The sequence below is a fragment of the Balearica regulorum genome, chromosome 3 (genome assembly GCF_011004875.1).
Source record: "Balearica regulorum gibbericeps isolate bBalReg1 chromosome 3, bBalReg1.pri, whole genome shotgun sequence".
Lineage (NCBI taxonomy): Eukaryota > Metazoa > Chordata > Aves > Gruiformes > Gruidae > Balearica > Balearica regulorum.
The window spans coordinates 84,153,367-84,174,882 of NC_046186.1; the positions used below are offsets into that span (position 1 = coordinate 84,153,367).

Sequence of the window (21,516 nt, forward strand, 5' to 3'; positions counted from 1 at the left end):
TGTTGGGCTGAATCTGGTATAGTGCTGTGTTTTGGATTTAGAATGAGAATAACATTGATAACACACTGATGTTTTAGTTGCTGCCAAGCAGTCAAGGACTTCTCAGCTTCTCATACTGCCCTGCCAACAAGAAGGCGGGGGGCACCCAAGAAGCTGGGAGGGGGCACAGCCAGGACAGCTGACCCAAACTGGCCAAAGGGATGTTCCATACCATACGATGTCATGCTCAGTATATAACTGAGGGGTGGGCTGGGGGTGCGTGGCTCAGGAACTAGCTGAGCATCAGGTCCAAGCGGTGAACGATTGTGATGTGCATCACTTGTATTATTATTATTAACATATACAAATACAACCATAACTTTTTCTGGTTTCACAAACAAAAGAACAGTTGCTTTGTTTTGCATTAAAAAACAGAGGCCAGATGGTAAATAAAGCAGTTATGTTTTTGAAGAGTATAAATAAATGCAGAAAGTTGGAGTTCAGGCTGCTTTTACTGGGTGTTTAATTATTTTTCAATAATTGCTGGAAGTTTACTGTTTGGAAAAAAAAACCAACCACCCCATAGACAAGAGTGATGGACCTGCAGTTGATACATGAACCACACCGACACCTTCAGTCTGTTTTTTCTTACCGAACTGACATGTCTGTAATAGCTGGAGGATGGAAATAATTCTGTTTTCCCACAGAGTGATTAGTAGCTTCAGATGTCCTTCCTCTCTGTCTTGTTTTGGCCTGGCCTTTTCAAATACCATTTATAAGCCAAAAGGAGTTCTACGGTTCTCTGTGCCTCAGTGCAAGGATCTTGTAAAGCAGTGATTGTGTGCAGTTTACTTTTGTACTGCGTTCAATCTGCTAGCTGGCGAGTTGTGTGAGCTGGAAGGGGTTGAAGTGAATGTTCCGCTTAATTGAGCGTGAGACGGTTTTTCTTGTCTTATAGAAAGTGATATTCTTGTAAATATAGTGAGTCCTGTGAATAATACTAATTAATGTTTTTGATTCTTCTTCTTCTTTAACTCCTTAGAAGTTCTCTCTTCTCTCCCTAGGGGATATAAAGAATGTATTTAGGAGTTGGAAGCTTGTTCCATCTTCCAGGTGTTTGTACTCTTTTCTTGACATATTTACAAAGATAGCATCCACCAAAAGGTTGCCCTTCCCTGAGAACTGACTTTTTATACGCTGTTAAAAAATGCATAGGCAACTAATGTCACTGGGCTGATTTCAAAAGACTGGATACAGTCTTCCCTTAATAAGCCTGTAAACTCTATCTCTGGCCCACATCTAAATGTCCTTTAACGGTAACAAGGAGTTAGGAATTTCAGGTTTTCTTGGTGTTTCTCTGAGTATTGACCAGCTCTAGTTGCATAGTACAATGTTTACAGCTGGTGATAAGGCAATTATCGAGGGAAATGTCAATCAAAATCAGTAACAGCCATTGTTCAGATGCATTTAGATAATATAGGATGAATTAGTTTAGATAGTTTAGGATGCTTGAAGGTAAAGGTGTGTATTGATCATTAAAAGACAGAACAGGGACAAGTTATTTATTTCTATACGAAGGAAAATGCCTTCATCAAAAAAGCAGGCACAGGACTTGCATGAGAAGGTTGGGCAGAGGTCCTAGAAAGCAAACAAATAGTCTACTCAGTGCAGTGTGAAGTATGAACAGACTTGCCAAGAAACCATTCGAGTGCCCATTATTCAATAAATTGGAAAGTCCAGTAATACAGAATTTCTTTCTCCAGTGTGTATAAATCAATTAAGTATTAGGCAATACAAAAAAGTCCCTAGAAATGAAGTACAATTTCAACAAGGTCTTATTTTAAATAAGAATCATGCCTTGTGTGTTTAGCTTTTGTAAGAGTAAAGCTTAAAGCTTAATGTGCTTTGAGTGCCATATTAGATATGTGATTTGGTCAGTAGTACACTAACAATTAATTTGACCTCTTTTAGCTGATACAGTTGCAAGTATGTGTACAGATTAATTACAATAAAAGTCTCACTTTATAAACTCAAAATGGCAAAAGAATTCTTTCCCATTGTGTACGTTTTCACCTTATTTATCAGGGAGCTTAGCTGTATTTACAGTTTCCATTAAAGCTCTTGTTTTCACATACACATAACTGTTCACATAATTCTTATTAGAATTGTTTTATTTATATAGAAAAGGTGGATTCCTTAGGAGAATTAATTATGATGGGTTCTAGTTATTTTGGAAAATTTGCAAGAATGTGGAATTTTTTTTATTATTTATTTTTTTTTTTAGAAAGGCATTTGAAAGGTTATGTTAAATCCCCAGCATAGACATGCACCTTAGTAGAGGAGTGGAACGTCTTTGTTTGGTAAGGGGAAAGTTGAGATATTGGTAAAATGAAATTAAAAGCATCAAGAAAATAATACGTGGTTGCGCATAATAGATAGCTGCAAAGGTCTTGATACTGTAGTTAACCTCTTAATGTGATGTCAAAATGTAGAATTTTGAAAAGGAAGAACTTGAATACTGTCAAGGGGGAAACTCCAGATTGGTGTGCGTGTCCAGACATGCAAATGGATGTGAGAGTCGCACGTAGGGGTAATATCTGTAAACTTCTTGTTACACTCCCTCCTTGAACGTGTATTTAAGAGTAGCAGGAAAAGAGTAAAAATTCACATAGTTTGGCACCTCCTTGAGACTGTCTTTTCCAATTCTGAATTTTTAAGCCTCTTGCTTTATTACCTCTTGCATAATTCACTTCTGAGGCAGGTGGGCTGTTTGCTGGGAAATGCACGTGGGTATTTCTGTCTAGAGGGTACTTTGCGGCAGCTTTTTGTGCTGGTGTGTTACTGAATGAGAACCTGAGAGTCTTTTAAAGCAGCAGTTGTTTGCTTAATGGCTTAGTAATGATATTTTGGCACCTTAAACAAAAAATGACAAGATTTGAATCTTTAAGAAGCTGAACTAATTAGTCTTCCAAGCTTTTTGATTTTGTAGTTAATAAAGACGCATAGTAAAATAAGTGCTTATTTTTTACATCATGCAGTATATGCTCAAATGCCCAGTCAAGCAGGGCCTTTATACATTTACAGATTTATAGATAAACCACAAGTTCTGAGTATACTTGGTGAGATTTTTTTTTAAATAGATATTTATGTTTGAAACTATTATTGAACTTTTTATGTGTAGTGAAACTCTGACAGTATATGTCCCTAAATCCATGAAGAATTTCCTAGTTTACTCTTAGGACTCCTCAAGTCTTTCTGTCCCTGACCCAAATATCTGCTGGAGTTTCTCTAAGACCAGAAGAATTTCATTATTAAATACGTATTCTTTTGAGTGAGCAACTTTCAATATATCATTCTAATTGATTTACTTTACATTACACAGGTGAATGTGTACACCTTTTAAGATAAATATAGTATAATTTTTGATGCAATTATTATTTTAAATGAGGTAAATTAGACCAAAACAGTCTGGGATGTAAAATAATCTGGGGAATGTTACACCCAGCCTGAATCAGAATGGACCTACTACCCGTAAAAACCATGTAACAAGAGGGACAAAATGAATTAAAGAACTGAGGTATGGTACTCTATTCATCTTAATAAACTGGCTTTATAATTGATAATTTTTTTGCTAGCCAGCAGGGGCTCGCACACCTAAATTTGAAGGAAGCACAGCTAGCTTCTGTAATGCTGGTGGGACATACTGAAAATTCTGTAGGCGGTTGCATTTAATTTGTTTTGAATAATTTCTTTAATTGAATTAAGCACATGAATGACTATTGACTCAAAACAGAATGTATGCATTATTCATTTTAGTTATAAAAACTGATTTATTTTACATATGTGTAAAGAAAATATTGACTGTAAATATGCAATTTAGTACTGTAAGTGCCTAAGTGCATTGTTGCATCTTGCCACAAAGGATTTTGATAGCTGTGTATATTTTGCTACTTCGAAACTGTGCTGCCCAGGGAAGAACTGATGATGCATCTCCTTTCCTTCATTTAAGGACAAGTCAGAGGTCACTCAGAGCATAAATTCCCAGTCCCCCTTTCCAGCAATATTGGATAGGCACCAATTTTCCTAGTTACACAGGTTGACTATTGATTTCAGCAACATAAAATGGAAAGCATAATAGTTGAAAACTTACAATAATATCCTTAGATGTTAGAATTTGGTGTCCATTATTATGTTTTATAGTTGATAGCTTACGACATAAATAAGCAGGTTTGGCTGCTCTTAGACATATTGTTTCATGTTCACTGCAAAGTGAAGGAATTGCTCATTAGAGTTGGTGTAGGGTAGTCTAGAAAGGTTTGTATTTATATTTATTTGGATTTCACTTCTATGTGTTATAATTCCACTGTGAAGATTTCAGCTATGGGATAAATTTAACAATAAGAGAATCTCTGCAAATAATGTTCTATTGGTTATTATGCGGAGGTAAGATTTCTGCTGAGACAGGTCAGGCCGTGTCAGTTATTACCGCCACAAAAGATGTGCACATTTGCCCTCCCTGCTTGATCCTGAAAGATTATAGGATTCCTACTTTGAAATATGAATGTTGTAATGTGCACGATTTATAATAAATCCGGTCAGAGATTAGGAAGATTTTCCTGCTGGGTGTCTGCTATGCTTCCGAGAAAAGGGCAAAATAATGTTTTTTTTAAAGATCATCTTTCTGATGCTGCAAGAATCCAAGGGTAGCCACTTCCTTCCAAGTTTGAAAGCAATAGTACTCTCTCAACTGATAATATCCTGGATTTTTCCATTACTTGTTGCAGTCGCTACAAATACATCATCTCTAAGAATAAAAGGGAACTGTAAAGTTTTGAATATTACACATAAGATTAGCATAATGAAGTAGAATTTGTTGGATCAGCATGAAGTTAAACAAAAAATGTTTTGTTAATTTGGATGTGTGCCTAGAACCTCTGTAGCACTGTTGATCCTATGAGATTTTTCTATTTTATTAATTAGCATGAAATTTTGCTAATTACCTTTAAAATTAACACATTTGCAGTGCATTATGGTGATATACTATTAGCTAATGTTCATCTAAGCTTCTGGCTGCAGCAGCTCATGTTGTAATGACTGTTGAATTGATTGACCTGGTTTGTCCATTGGGGCTGAAGTGAAGTTGTATGGCTCCTTACCCAATATCACTTTTTTCTATTGCTAAGAGTTTTAAATTTTCAGACAATAGATAAAAAGGAGCAACAGCTCTCAGTAATGTAGGTACGTTGGACTTATGTGTAGTTAGAAAGGAGACCAGAGGGAGAAATGGAAGATAAGAGGAAAAAACCTCTTTACTTATCATTTTTAGAGATGGAATGTGTGAGGCCCTAAATCCATAAAGTACACATCATACTGGGAATTACAACTTCCAAGCAGTTAAGACAGTCTGCTCTGTTAATAATAGCCTCATGATCCTTCACAGCTCTCAGGATCAAAGTGGTTTCCAAAGAGCAAAAATTGTAACATAAAACTTTGACACTGTTTGCAAGCATAAAAGAAGAGCATAGTTGTACTTATGGAACAGCAGCCTAAGTAGAAATAGATTTTTAAAAGAGATGGTGAGGGGAGAAAAACCCGAGAAACAGTTTCCTTCCAAAAGTTGTTATACCTTCAGTTTGTACTTTTCTTTGCCAATGAATTGTTCTACTGTGACCAGCAGATGACATTCACTGTCTGGAAATAAGAGTAAGAAAGGATTTTTGTCTTTGCTGTTGTACTAACTCACATGGAGATAAAAGCTAGTAACTCCTGATTAGATGTAGACTGTTGCTACTAAGTGTTTATCTTTGATATATCAACAGAAAGCATGCTCAGTTTATCGAGATTTTTTTTTTTTTTTTTCACTCCTGGATTTGTCAAATCTAACACTTCATTTGTGAGAAAATTCAGCACTCAGAAATGTGGACAAAATAGGAAAACTTGGTATATGTGACCACAAGAAATGAATCTTTTTTAAAAAGAATTAAAACAATCAGTGGTTTAGGTCAGGCTAACAAGATATGTTAAAATACAGGTGATCAGCATCTAGTGGCACAGGCAACCAACATGATTCAAAAGAACCACTGAGGGCTTGGAGCTCCCTCGTGTTCTAGGCTTTGAAAATGAATTGATTGTCCTGTACTTGGGTCTGACCTCAATTCCGCAACAAGCTGTTCTTCCCTTTGTTGGTCTCCTTTTCCCTTGTGGTTTTTTTTGTTTGGTTGTTTGGGATTTTTTAATTTGTTTTTATTATGGGTCTATTCTGGTTTCATCCTCCTGGTATTCCTGTGAGTTTTCCAGTTTTATCCCCTGAAACAGCTGTCCTGTGAACAAGGGATCTTTAGAGCTTTTCATTGTTAACAAGAAACTTCTCAGTATGTGAAAAATGACATTTTTCAGGAAGTAGAACTTGAGTGGATTTTCATAGTTTTTCCTAGAAAAAGTGAAAAGCATACTTGTGACAAAAGGCCACTCCCTTGTTAAACCACACTTCCAAAAACATGAGGACATTGCAATTTTTAGATATAATAACATAAAAAGTTATGAATGTTGAAAACGTTTCTACTTGTGATGGAAACAACTGTTTTGTATGGAACATCCTATAAATGCTCAGTCTTTTGCAGATGGCTTGTATAGAAAGTGATGGTTTCAGACTGAAATAGTCATAAGCAACTGAAAGCAAGTTTTTGTAGGAGGTGGCCAGGCAACCTTCACGGTCTGCTAATGATAAACATGCAGGAGCTTGACACTGTTATTGAAAGGTCCTCTCTTCTAGAACTGAAACTCTAAGACTCATAATTCATTCTCTGTCTTTTCTGTTTTGGGATTTGGTGAATATGATTCATCCTATTTGGCTGACGGGACTTGTTGTCAGAGCCGTATATTTCTGTACAGGGTCCATCTTTTTGATGACGAGCTTGAAAACATGGAAAGCTATGCCTTCCATATAGAGTCCTACAAATAAATGTTTTTACTTGGTAATATTGAGTATGTTTCATCACTGTCACCAGACAGAATCTCATTTCAATAGAAAGGACTGCCAAAAAGACTGAGAGGTACAAATTTAAATGTAACTCAAAAATAGATGATGGGTTCAGTTTCTTTCAGGCTACTCCCACAAATAGGGGTACAGATGTTTTGCTTAAATTCTGTACTGAAATTAATTTTTTGAATCCTCCTACTTGAATTCTCAAAGTTAGACATCTAATAAATGTGCTACTTTTAAAAAAAGTTATGAACACCCACATCTCATTTTTTGATAATGATACAAACTGTGGATGCTTTGTAAATCAGGCTGCTTAGTTAAGTGGTTTTTTAGGCACTGATGTGTGAATATTTAGTATACAGTTCGAGATGAAATACCTACAGGTCCATTTAGAATTTCGTTAGAAGAGAAATAAAAACATCCATGAGCTGAGAAAAACAACTAGGAAGCTTGCAAATAACTAGGAGGAGAGGTAAAGCTGAGGTAAAGCTGCTTATTCTTAGAGACCAAATTGAGTTTGCTGATGCGATTTATTATTCTTCAATCTTGTACTAATATTTATGAGGGACAGAAGTTCAGCTTACATTCACAGCATTATATGCATCATATTATATGAGCAGGTCATATGTTATTGTGGCTTGTTGGCACTGTGCGATCATCAGAGTAATGACAGCAGGACTGAGTTTTGCTTCGTGGCCTCTTGCTTTCATTGTCATCGCATTGGAGTATGGTATGCATGTAAATAATAATTCACTAAAAACTGAAATAGTGCATAATGAATACATCCAGTATTCACGATTCATTTGTGAGCTAGAGTTAGAGGTATTTTTAAAATGCACTTCAAAAGCTTTGCTCAAAACACCTTTTTAATAAAGGGTATGATTAATTTGCAAATCTGCCTCGCACAGAGTAAAGCATAATTTACTATGCAGATATTAGTACAGAAAATTATTATTTACACAATAAATATAGTTTAAAATGACAGGAAGAATAAATAATTCTCAAATTTTCTAAAGAATCCAGCAATACTCCAGTAATATATATGCTTTAATAATTGTAGATGAGAATTACATTATTTTAATTTGTGTCATTTTACTGACTGTAGGTGCTATTACAAATAATGATGAAAGTTCAATAGAAACAGTTAATAGTAATTTATTATTTTTCTCCTAGAAGTACTGAATCTCCTTTTGAAATTGAATATACAATTTTTAGTTGATTTGTGTTATAATCTATTTTTTTAACAAGCTACTTGCATATTAGGTTGTAATTTATGACTGACTAGATTGTCTAGACAAATAATTGACAAAAACCCAAATCTTGTAAACAAGAACTAGCAGAGAAATGAGTAATATTTTAAGCTCTGAGGAATACTGGAGTTTGTACATTTTAAGTCACCACGTATATTTTATGTTAAAAATCATTAAAATATAATTGATCTTGCAAATGTGTAAAAAATAATTGAAAATAAATTGTTTTGAATACTGCCATTGTTTATCAGAATTTTCCACTGATCTTTTGGATCAAAGATAAGTAAGTGATACAGATTCCCTGGACTATCCAAGGACCTCATTACTTATTCTGTCACAAAACAAAAAACCCCTTTTGGAATATGAACTATTTTTCTATGCCTTCATTTAGAAAGTTACTGCAGCAAAGATTAATACAATAAAAATTGGTGGAAATGAAGGTTGAGGATTACCAACATGGCTATGTATGTCTCTGCTTTAGAGTACTGATCATTGTTTGGGCATATAAATTGTGTTCTGCTCTCAAATTAAGAATTTATTATAGCCATAAAACCATTGAAAATTTCCAGCTACTTACCGATTGGTTTTGTATGTATTAAAAGTGCATTGGTGGGTGGTTGTTAGACATGTAGCAAAAGATTTCTTTAACATTCTTTATTATTTAATCATGTATTTGTAGTCTAGAAAAGCGATCACTAAAATACCTGCCCACACATTTGACCCGTCCTCAAATAAGCCTAATACCACAAACCTATTGCTGCAGATTCTCATTGCAGCCCCTAGAATTTGTGGTCACTTTCCAGACTGAGCACTAAAAACTACTATATAATTCCATAGAATGATAGAATCAGTTAGGTTGGAAAAGACCTTTAGATCATCGAGTCCAACCGTAAACCTAGCACTGCCAAGTTCACCACTAAACCATGTCCCTAAGTGCCACATCTACGCGTCTTTTAAATACCTCCAGGGTATTTTAGATATCTTCATTTGTATGAAGATATCTTTTGATAGGGAGTGTTAAGCTGCCATATAACACAAATACCTTTATTTTTCATATTCCTTCCTCTGTCTGTATGTGAGGTAATATGAAAGATAAGGCAGATAGTCAGAGGACTGACAAAGACTCTGTGTTTTTTCATTCCTCATTTTTATTTTGTACTTTGACGTGATGGAAAATGCACTGTGAATGAATTTTTAGTATATTTAAATGAAGGTTTAAAATTACCTGGAATTATTAGTTTTTTGAAGGGGCTATTTGGAATGGAACCTTCAGTCTGTGTCTGTATGCCAGCCTGAAGCCTTGTCCTCTAAATCCAGAGCTCTAAAAGCATCAGTGTTAAAACGGACTGTATAGGGGCAAGCAGAGTTGTAACGGTCTGAGCTGAATACGTTGGCAGTTCTGCATCTGCCTTGTATCCGTCTGTGCCGTGATTTTTGTGCACTGTATGCAGCCATGCCTGATGGATCTTCAGCAGAGCAGGTCTGGGTGAGAAACTGCCAGAGAGGAAGAGTTTGATTCATACGCTCACCGCAAGAATCAGTAGATGGATCTTCCTTCAGCTCTCAGGGGAAACGTATTGCTCTCTGAGGGCCAGAGGCGTTCATGCCACCGAGAAGAGGTGGGATAATGTGCTCTCCCCTTTGTCTTGAGAAAAAGAAACTGGTTCTAACATTTTACTGGACTGTAAGAAGAAGGTCCCTCTTTCACTTAATTTAAGCAAGACCTTCTTGTACAGTTCTCCTCTATTACTCTCTGGCTGCTCAAAGTGTGCCCTACTCACCTGCTGTGAGAGTAGCTGAAAAATGTTCATTGGGACTTCATCCTCAGTTTTTATTGGGTGGGAAGGAAGTGCTCATGGCTGTCTTGACCGTAAAGGAGAATGGAATTGATGAAGGAGGAGGGTTCTAGCTATGTGTCCTTGATCACTGTGAAATGATGCAGGATTTTCCATATTTTAGAGTGTATAACCTGTAGGGTAGCTTTAGCAGTAAAAAAATTGATAGGTCACAAAATCGTATGAGACACATATTCTGCCAGCAAAAATCCTGCTTTAAATAACAGTAATAACAGTAGGAACACTGTTATGGAGACTTTGTTTGCTTATATGTGTCTGCTTATAACCAAACAGATACAGAAAATGTAGCCTTGGCTCAATTCTGAGCACAGTGTAAGAAGCATCTTTTCCTGTTTTGTTCAGACTCTTGTCTGAACACCCAGTCTTCACTGGGGAGAGTTGAAGGTGAGCTGGACTGTCAGGCAATTCATTTCTGTGAAGCTTTTAGAATGGAAACTGTACTCGTGTTTACCGAGCAGAAACAACACTTTGCAACCCATGATTTGAGTGCTCCTTTCCTGCTTTGTAAAATAAGGGCTTATGATAGCACTTAGATTACAAGGATGTTTTGAAAAGACTCTAATTAGTTGTCTGTTGGCCTAATGCTAGCATGAAAAGGACTGTTGTAGTGTCTGAGTAACTACAAAAGAAAAATGGAAATGAGAACACTGACAAGTAAGTAGAGGCTTGCTTCTAAAAGAGCTGGCTTGAAAATATGTCATGCCTAAATATTGTTGCATAAATAAGTAAAATTCCCATGCTAAAGAGGGTGCTATTTAATACTTTTTGATCTGGCTAAAACTTTGTTTTGAAATACCATTTTACATTAATTTTACTGAAATATAAATAGTGGAAGGTAATGAAAGATCTATTAGTTAATAAACAGATTTGAATTACTGTAAGGTTAAGAGTGATGAACAGGAATTTAATAAACCCTTAAGAGAGTGAGGCATTCTGAGTAAATTAACTTTTGAAAAACAGGGAATGAAATGGTTTTGCAGCTACCTTTTAAAATTTAATGTTTGAGGCCTTGGAAGAAGCCTCTTCAGAATGTACACAGTTTCAATAAATGTGCAGTTTTACAGCTTTAGCAGTAGAAGCATTCATGGTATAAAAAAAGATTTCCAGTAGTCAGCAAAAGTATTCCTAAACTAAAATATGCAACTAACATGAGAAGGAAAAGAGAAGGAACATGAAAGAAGTTCTGGAGGCAAGAAAAGGTGTGTAGGAGTTGCATATTCTTAACAGAAGAAAAGATCCCCACATAAAGTCTAATTTTACTTTGTTATTTTGTAACTTAGACATTGCTATTACAAACCTGTTTCAATTTTATTAACAATTTTGTGATAGTCTGGAAAATTAGCTTTTCGATAGCGCAAGGATTTTTTTTTAGTCGCGACAAGTTTTATAAGACTCTAGTTTTATCCCACTTAGAACAGAATACAGTGAAGCATACTACCCTGCAAGGCTGAGAAGCTGATGGCTTGGCCTTGATACTCAGTGCCTTATGTTTCTGCTACAGAAAATTCATCTTGACCTGAAGACCATCATAAAGATGAGGTCTGGCTAGTAACAGTAGCCTAAAGATTGAATTTTGTTACCCCCACAATTTGATCATCATGTCTAAGACATGTGTTCCATATGCCAATGTCCAAGCAGACATTTCACCGCTTTGCTTGGCAGCCTTTGACAGTGTTTTCTACTCCCAGGGTGACTTTTTCTCCCTAATATCTAATTGTAATTTTCTTTGGTACAACTTGTATTGCTGCCCCTGTTCCTTCCAAGGAGCACCTCCAAGAAGAGTCTGGCTCTAGATTCCCTGTAATCACCACTAGATTGACAAAGAGGACCATAAGATCCCCCTCTCTTCTGTCGGAGCTGGTTGAGCTCAGCTCCCCCAGCCACACAGGGGAGTGCACCAGCCCTGACAATCATGGTGATCCTCTCCTGAACTTGAGGCAGTTTACTGGTTTCTTTCTTTTCTTGAGAGAGATGCTCAGTGAATGCTGCGCAGAGGGGAAGAATCGCTTCCCTTCGCTTGCTGGCTAAGCCTTAACTGTTGCAGTCCAGTATTTGGCTGTCTTTCATAGCCTCAGAGATATAGTAGATCTTTCAGATTCATGGAAAGTGATGGAAAATAGAAGCTTTGGAAAGTGCTGTTCAGCAAGTCTGTCACTGATGTGGTCTCGTGCTTTTCTTTCACTTAGAATGTTCCACCTGATTTGTCCATCTGCACCTTTGTGCTGGAGCAGTCTCTCTCAGTACGGGCCCTCCAGGAAATGCTGGCTAACACAGAAGAAAAGGCAGAAGGGGTAAGTTATTAAATATTCACCTTTTTTTTTTTTTTTTTCATCTTGCAAAATACAACAGTGTTTTTCCCACTGTACTACAGATTTCATGACTGGCACAAGCTTATGTAGCATCATGAGTTCCTTATGTTTAGTTTTCCTCCTTTGCTACAGGAATGGTCTGTTTTTTGAGAAGTTCTGAACACTTGCAGCTTTCACTGAAGCTTGACGGATTTGTGAATTATTTCAATAATTTCAATGTGCTAGAGCTACAAGAATGTTTTAATTTGAGATCTCATAATATGAAATATAAAGCTTGATCACTTCTTCAGAACAGCTAAGGTTTCTGAGGATTTCTGACTGCATCAAGTGAGACTGTCAAGCAGTGTTAAAATGACTTGGTTGTGTGCTGTTTTTCTCTGGAAATAATAAAATCGATGTGTGTAGCCTGAGCTAAAATGTCCTATAACTCACTTTTAGAGTTGGAAATAGAATGTTATTGAGTCTCAGTCTCAAGAAACAGGGTAACTAACATATTTTTGCAGTTAGGAAGGTTAGTTTGCACCCTGGAAGAAGAAGGGTGTAGGAATAATGTTGATTGTTTGACTAGCAAATAGATATTTACAGATAAATCATAGTAGTGTAATTTATGTTGTCTGCTGTGTAATTAATTTGATTTGCTATGATGTAGTTGAGTGTTTGTATACACCCTGTAGGATTAACTTGAATGCCATGTTCCAGCTCAAATCCTATAAACTATAAATGAGGAAGAGTAACTGTAGGCCTAGGAGCTATACAGATAAAAGAGAAGTTGGAGTCAACCATAACTCAGTCAATCAACAAAGCTGGCAGGAGAGAAGCATGCCTCTGATATTTCTGGGAATGCTTTGAGAAAGCAAAGTTTAAACTCCCATAGTCAGTCCCATAAAATGCCAGGCACTGAGACTGAAAATGCTCTTTGGGAAATGAAGCCCAGGAGCAGTCCCATGGATGATCCAAAGTGCATGCTGTCAGTGAGAATTTGTTCCAAGGACTAACTCCAACAGCAAGAGAATGAAAAGCACATCTGAGAGGAGAGGTGGTACCAGATTAAGCAAATCCATGCTTGTAAATGGGGACCTCACTTCCCTTAGTTTGTTAATACTGAAACCAAAAGCAAGCAAATCCACAGAAAATAAATAAATAAATTCAAAAGAACAGGCACATGCAGGCATAATGTCAAAAATCACAGTCCAAACCCAAGGATGTGCAGGGATAACTGGGAATGGCCATATGTGTGAAGTAGAGCAACAGTTTTCTTGCTGTTTATTCCCACCAGATGTGGGCAGGACCAAAAACTAAAGAGAGTGTAGGGGGATGCGTGTTAAAAGTAGTGCTATAGGGCAGAATAGAGTGAATGAAAACACGTTCAATTTTTGAATACAAAGTACTCACAATTTTTTTAAAATCATAACATTAATTGGCAAATTTTCTGTTGGGCTGTCCTTAGCAGAGTCTTGAGGCCAACTGTTAGGTGAATATTTACTCTTAATAGAGTGATCACACCCAGGGAACCCGGGATAAAGAACCAAGTTCTCTGCAGAATGGTTAGAAAATGTGAGCTAGGGGATTCTGCTGGGAAGAGGGCAGGCTAAAGAGAGCTTTGTAGAGATCTCAGATGGAACATTTGCACTGGTTCTGGGCTCTTTTCTGCACTACATGTGAGCAGAAAAAGACTTCAGTGAATGATGGGACCTACATGCTCCAAGCTGGAAGAACCATGTTTGATCTGGTATTTCCTGGAAACAATTATTGATGTTTTCTGTGCATAACCGTGAAGGTCAGAGTTCTGGGCATTCATATCCATGCCTAAAGAAAAGTGATGGCAGTTGTACTGATGTACGGTGCTCTGTACTCATGAGTCTTCTGAGACGTGCACAAGAAAGATAAAGCAAAGTGTCTGAGTGTGGTCATTATGTGATTGTTACCTATTTACAGTGTAGTTTACTGGGCTCTCAACACCTATTGAATCCCGACACTAGCAGAAGATACAGAGCTACAGCTATACCAACCCAGTTAGCTTTGTTCACTGAATAACAAATATATTTCTATGGCAAATTTTGGCTGGCTTCTTTGCAAATGCATTAGGAATCTGCCTGTGTCTCTCTTGCAAACTGATATATTGATATTAGAAGAGAATAATCTTGAAAATAGTCTTGTAAATGAACAAGGTCATATTGTTGTCAGTGTCATTTTATAGTAAGTCACTGGAAGCCAAGAATAATGATAATACTAAAATGACTGAATATGTACTGCTGATAAATTAGCAGAACTGACATTTGCTATCTGTATGTAGTTCCTATGAAAAAGTATCTAAAGTTTTCCTTTGCATTTATGGATATTTATCATAGGGTAGGTACTTATGTAGGCAGCTTCATATTTCTTTGAAGTAACTGTTAGAACCTGTGTGTTTTGCATTTAATGACTGATGTGGTTACTTTAAGTTTTATGAGAAGAGGTAATTTTGTGCATTCATCTGAAGCACTATGTCTTCCTGGAGCAGCATCAATTTTTTATTTAGAATAACAGTGTTTGCTTTCATTTAGGAGAAGAAAGTATAGCAGTTTCTTGAGAGAATGTTACTGTAAACTGGATTCAATATGACCTCAGTTTTCTAATGGAAAGAATCCTGCACAGGGGGGTCTTTTCAGTTCTCAATTACTTTTCATTACATTTGAAATCATTAAGGCTGCTGTGTTTAAAAATGGTTTATTTGTGCTTCTTTGCTTTTTGTGGTGCATAATCTCTTGAATGCTGTCTTTATATAATAGGTATTCTTATTATGTAACAGGTAAGTCAGCAGTAATGAAATGGTTGAGTAATATGAACAAAACTCCATGCTGACTTGAGTCAGAACAATAAACAGCTTTCCTTGTGCTTAAGAAAGAATAACTATCTATCTGCACTAATTGGATTTAATTTTAATTCTTAATCAGTATGTATTAAATGGGCAAGATTACCACTGCAATAAATACCTACCTTTTTTGTGCAGGAATCCCAAAATGAGAATTTCCATACTTAATGGAGTGATCCATCTATCTGAATATACCTGCTTCTCTCTCCTGAATTAGCTAAATGCTAGTATCAAAGGCAACAGTGGAAAATGAGCGAAATTTCCTAAGAAGGAAAGTGCGTAGTGCGTTGTTTCTTCTAGCCCCAGGCACTGAGTAGTTACGTTGTGCTCTGAGGTTTTATCATTTCCCTTTAAAATACTATGCTTAGCTCTGGCAGTTTATTAAGACATTGAAATTCATAGCTTGATTATATGTTTTTTGTTTAAAAAATAAACCCACAACCTGTTCAGTTTGCTCAGGCAGCATTATTTGCACCTTTCATTTTAAACTGGTAAATTTTTGATTTTGCTGGGGACTTGAGTGCTATACGCATATACTACTTTTATTGTTAGTTCACCCACAGAAAAGAATCATCTTGTGTGCAGAAAATGGGAGTAATCATGTGGAAACAGAAAAGTATATAATCATATAAATGAAGACTGTCATTACATGTGCGCCCAGAGTCTGGGCTCTGGTCTCTGAGGCAAGAATTACAGCTGCTCTGTGTTAGAAGGGCCTACAGCCTAGGTATTATTCTGTAATTATTTTGACTTGTTTTTTGAGTGCAACTTTTTATTATTAGAACAGGTGAAATATGCAAATGGAAATTCTTAGGTTTTTATAAAGCATTTAAGACCAGAAAAAGCCTTCAGGTCATCTATTCTCAGCCCAGCCATTAAATTTTTCCAGTGAGCCCTCTTCAGAGCACAGTGCCTTGTTTTTCACTAAAGCTTATCAGACTGAATGATCCCGAGAAAGCGAATCCACAGCTTTCTGGATTAATTTAGGAATGATCACCACAAGAGGTTGTAACCGTGTTTTGCTTATGATCCTTTTTACTCTGATTGTTGATTGGTTGGTGGTTGTTGGGTTTTGGTTTTTTTTTTTTTAAATTAAGTCTGTCTTTACCAGATTCAAGAGCTCTTTAACGTTTAGTACTTTCTCCTTGTGAAAGTGGAGAAGTGCCATAGTCAAATCAGTTCCTGGAACTTTTCCCTAATTTTCTTAGGAAATGAAGCCTGACCATCTATCCATTAGTACTCCTGTATTCAGTAACTTCTGAGCTTTCTGGACAATATAAACAATATCCGAAACAAGGGTAGATAGTTATGTTCTTCCAGATGTGATGGTTATTGTGGAGGAGACAGGGACCTAACTTTACATCCGTATAAGAAGAAAGGAAGGCAAAGTTGGCTGTTTTACATTACTGTCAACTGCTCTTGTGCTGGTGTACCTTCTGCGCTGCTCTCTTTGTTCAGAAGAGGTGCCACAGGTACATGGGAAGGAAGTTGCCAGGTGTCAGGTGTGAGGAAGGGATTTATAATTTTGTGGCTTTGTTCAGTTCTGAGTTTTGAACATCTTCTTCATAAAAGTTTGACATAGACATAGAGCTGTACATAGTATGCTATTACCAGTCTCACCTTTTGAGGAAAATGATTTGACGTGCGTCCTCAGACTATCCTGCCTGTATATCCAGGGATTACCCTAATTCTTGTTTTCAATATGTTGTCTCTTGTTTATACTGTTGATTCGTAAAAGATCTTACAATGACTGGTACCTTTAGATCCAGCATGCAGATTTCAACCATGATATATGGCAGGTAAAGTAGATGATGATGCTGGTTATAACCAGTTTCTTGGCCAAAATCAGGGCCAGCATGCATTATCTTGAGCAAGCTTAGCTGCTTTAAGTCTCTATTGATGACATACAGGTGAATTTTCCAGATTCTACAAAATTCTCTAGTAAATCTCTTTGCTGTTGTGTGACAGTTCTAGAGCTCCCAGAAGAAAAGGTATCTGGACATATTTGACATGGAAAAACATCAGGTATTTTCTTAGCCTCAGTTGCCTCAGCAAATGATTTAGACTTTCATCTGAAAGTTTTTTTTTTTTTAAATCTTCCTCAAGCAACCATGCTGCATAAAAAAAAAAAAAGCTATGAAAATAAAAATTTGCCAAGAGGGTATGCAAATTAAAATGAAGTGTAAGGTAGCCTTCAAAAAGGCTATTGCTATTAACTCTTATTTGAAATAAAATATATTTTTTCATAAGCTTCAATATAAATTATATTTTTCAAAAGGGAGAATTTGAGGATTCAAAACACTGCTACTATCTCTATTCATATAACAAGTGGCTAGTTTGAACTTTCATTCTATTCTAATGCATTTATTACTTCAAAGAGATCAAAAAAAGTTTTGGGTACAGTGACTAGGTACAGGAAATTAAATTAGCTTGGCATTAAAGGACATTTTACCGTAAGTGAACAAGCACAAAGTCACATATCTTTTATATTGTCTAGAATAAAAACCGGCTTTTCTTCTGAAAGCAATAAGAGCTTGCGATTCCTCAAGTTACCCTTGCTTTGCTTGGGTTTTCTGAAATATATCCAGCAGTCTCACGATATAAATAACATACTGCTCTTTTGCCTTGTGGTGTCACTTATAGTCCTCCATGATAATTATCATAAATGAGGCCATTGGAATTTGAAGACTCCAGGTTGTGTGTTACATGCCATACCCTCGTGAATAGACAATATATATATGCACGTATAAATACACGTGGTATGTGCCTTGCTTTCACCTGCTAGTATGATGTGTGTCTTCATGTGGATGAGAGATTTTATATCCCATGCAGAGGATTGTTATTAACTACACCTTTTCATTGGAGTGGTTGAGAACTCTTGGTAAACTGCTTTTCACAGCAGCTCTAATTATTTCTGTCAGGAAGGGTAAAGCATTCTTTTCACTCTGGTCTACCAGAAGACGAGTGGGTGCCAATTTTATCGTTGTGTACCATCCATCTAGGGCAAAATCTCATTTCATTGGTATGCTGCAGAGTAAGAGGCACCTATTCTGGTGAGAGCTTCTGGAGCTCCTGTTTGCTGATCTGTGTTTGTTCTGCCAACAGGAGGTGTGTGCATGGGGTTTTTTTTGTTCAGGTGTATATATAGAAGAGCATTAAACTTCTGTGGGGTGGGGTTTTTTACAATTTTATCAGCAAAGTAGGTGGAAAGTTCAATTCCTCTGCCAATGGCTGGGCTTCAGGCTATGTGAATGGCTCGCTAGTAATACCAGCTGCACGTGGAGGGCAATGTGCTTCTATCGCAATTGTTTTAATGACTCTTGCAGGGCAGCTATATCAAACACACTTATCCTGTATGGAACCAGATGGATTTCTCTCAGTGACTTCTGTGGCCTTTCACCTCAAGTGTCAGCTTTTTGATTGCTTACTAGAAAAAAATGTACTACTGAAATAAGTAAGGATTTCTTTGCATGTCATCTATAGCAAGAAAGTGAATGTATATACGGTTACAGTTTTTGTATTTTGAATGACACCATATACTATGCACTAGAATATGTCAGGATAGGGTAGGGCTCTCTAGCATTTATATTGAGATGATTTTAAGAGCTGATTCAGGAAATCACACTGTAGTTATTCTTTACTTTCTGAATGAAAAACTCTGAGTAAACTTGAATTCTTTTTTTATTATTTGTGTTCCTATAGTTCATTACATAGAAAAAAAAAAGGCTTCCGTTTCCCTTAATAGGCTTGAAACTTGTTATTTGTATGCAAAATCAAATGTAGGGTTAACTCCTTTGTTAGTTTCCTGAAACTGATCTTAGTTGCCATATTGTCTACTGAACACTTTGATGTGTAGTTTTCTGCATTTTTTCCCCCAGTATTTGCACAGCAGCTGTGCTTTTCTACCACTCTATGCCATGGAGATTTTCTGTGCTTGGAATCTCTGTCCTGTTCTCCTAGTTGGTAATGAAGATGTGAAACACTGTCAATGACACTATCCACTCCTGAGGAATGGCTGTATGTGGGGTGGGAGGAAAAAAAAAAAAGACAAAGGATCTTATTCCCCATTTTTTGTCTCAGTAAAGGTATTTAAGCACTTGTAACAAATGAAGCATGAAGACTTCATGCTAAATGAATATGCTGGAGTTACTCAGACCTGCTCTTTGAGTGATTACACTTGTGCCACTCTCATGGAGATGGAGTTTCAGAGCTGGAAGTAGACTTCTGTTTGATACTTTCGGGTGTTCTGGAAGCCCTGGTCCTGAAAGCAGAAAACTGATGTACAAGATGATTTATTTGGAACACTCGGGCACTGTTGCAGTGGGTTTGGATACAGGGAGAACCGGAGTCAATTCAGTTCTGCTATTGAAGTGGAATGGAACAGCTATGAATTTGAGGGGGAGATGGTGAAGATGACCTAACCTCTCCCTGCAATTGCAGCTTTGCACTGCTCTGAAGTGGAATAGACACAAGGATTCAAACAAGAACTAGTTCAGATTCCATGTGGTCCTAGGAAAGAAACTGAGAATAGCTGGGCAAAAAGCTACTGACTGAAAATGACTGGTGTGGAAGTCACTGAAACTGGCACTTTGATGTAACGAGCTGCCATGAAGACAGCTGAGATATTGGCAGAGAGATTAGGTTGGGGAACTCAGGGTGTGCTGTGGGGCTTTTATCTTGGATGAGAAAATAAGGAGATTGTTTCTCTGCTCTTTACCAGTCAATTCCATAGGTATTATCCCTTTGCTATCTATAACCTATAGCTAGTTAACATAAAGGATAGCAACATACTGATGCCATTCAGTAAAGGTTCCCTGTTAAGTATTGGAAGAGTTGGGTTTTGATTTTTTTTTTTTTTAGGTTTTTTGTTTGTTTTAAATGAGATTTCAGCATAGAGAAATTGGAAATGGTACAGTCAAATTTGTCTTCAGAACCATACAGCTCATTTGTTGTAGTGGTTGGAACTGGTGTATTAAATGATACTTAGGCAAAATAAAAAAAAAAAATAGATAAAACCCCCGAAATCCTCATGTTCAAATGCAATTCCAGAATGCAGAAGAGTGTCAGTTTTGCTATACAATCCTATGTAAAGCAGAGAGAGTCCCTTAAACCACTTGTTTTCTTAATGCTACTAGATGGTTCTCCAAAGCTATTAACATACCAAGTTTTTAAACCAGGTCAGTCTAGCTAAGCAGTTCTAATCTGTAAGCTAAGCAGTGATTGTTGTATTTTTTCTGGTTTTGTATGCTGTCATACCTCAGAACTGATTTGTGCAGGTATCCAGGACTGTAGCTCATGGAAGCTACACATAAAATGTAAAATAATGTTAGAAATCAGGTCCTACGCATCTTAAACTGAACTCCTTGGTATACTGTGATTTTAATGGATCCATGCTTTAGATTCTTTAGATGTATTGCTATGCCATCTGGGGTATTGTGAAAATGGAACTAATATTTGTGAGATTAGCATTACAGTAGTGAACATAATAAAATTGATGGCATTTAATCATTATGTCTTTAGAAGAGGTTTTTTTATCAATAGTCAGTACAATGATTGCACACTGAGTTGGGATGAAATACAATAGTGACTGCTTTATCTTCTACGTGTTGAATGAGGCAGAGTTGATGTTGAAAAGGTAACGCATGTGTGGAAGGCTGTTGTCATAAGACAGTGACAGGAAGGGACTGAAATTAAGGTTGTATAGGCGACTTTTGTCACTTTCTGTCTTTTTATTGTTTGCTTTAATTTTGTTAACTTTTTTTTGGGGGGGTAAAATTAGCATAATTCTTTTGAAAATGCAAAACATTGATACTATAGCTTAGTGAAATGTGTTCTGAGATATAAATTGTTCATGATTATATATAATTCTTGTCTGTTGCATCTCTCCTTTACTGACCATACAAAGTGCAATTTTACATGAATCTCACAGCTGATGCAAGGCTTGGACAGTGTGATACTCAAACATTGTGTTTTCTTCTTCTTTGGCAATGCACACAGCTGTAATCTGAATTATTTGTAAAGCCCAAGACCTTACATTAAATCAACTATAAATTTCATTTTTGCCAAGGTATACAATTATATTGATAATGGACATAGTAATTATGCAATACTTTAAAACAGATTGTTAATAACATTATGTTAATATCTCATAATATATATGAAAATTATCCAATTTTACATTTGTGTTATAATGGCTTCTTGTAGGGGTAGCTTTCTGCTAGTTGGATGCAAAATATCAAAACCAGAGAGATCCTTTGTCTCATCTTAGTGGCTTATAATAGCAAGTGTA

The 21,516-nt window shown here is 36.6% G+C and overlaps 1 protein-coding gene across 7 annotated transcripts in view; it reads left to right on the top strand.

The window, feature by feature from the left end:
- The window catches only part of RYR2 (ryanodine receptor 2), a 429,918-nt gene that overhangs the window by 118,282 nt on the left and 290,120 nt on the right, over nucleotides 1-21,516 (top strand). For all 7 annotated transcript variants that reach the window (XM_075748765.1, XM_075748768.1, XM_075748767.1 and 4 more), the window contains one exon: nucleotides 12,254-12,358. In XM_075748765.1, the coding sequence (XP_075604880.1) occupies nucleotides 12,254-12,358 (105 nt within the window). The remainder of the gene's footprint in view (nucleotides 1-12,253; nucleotides 12,359-21,516) is intronic.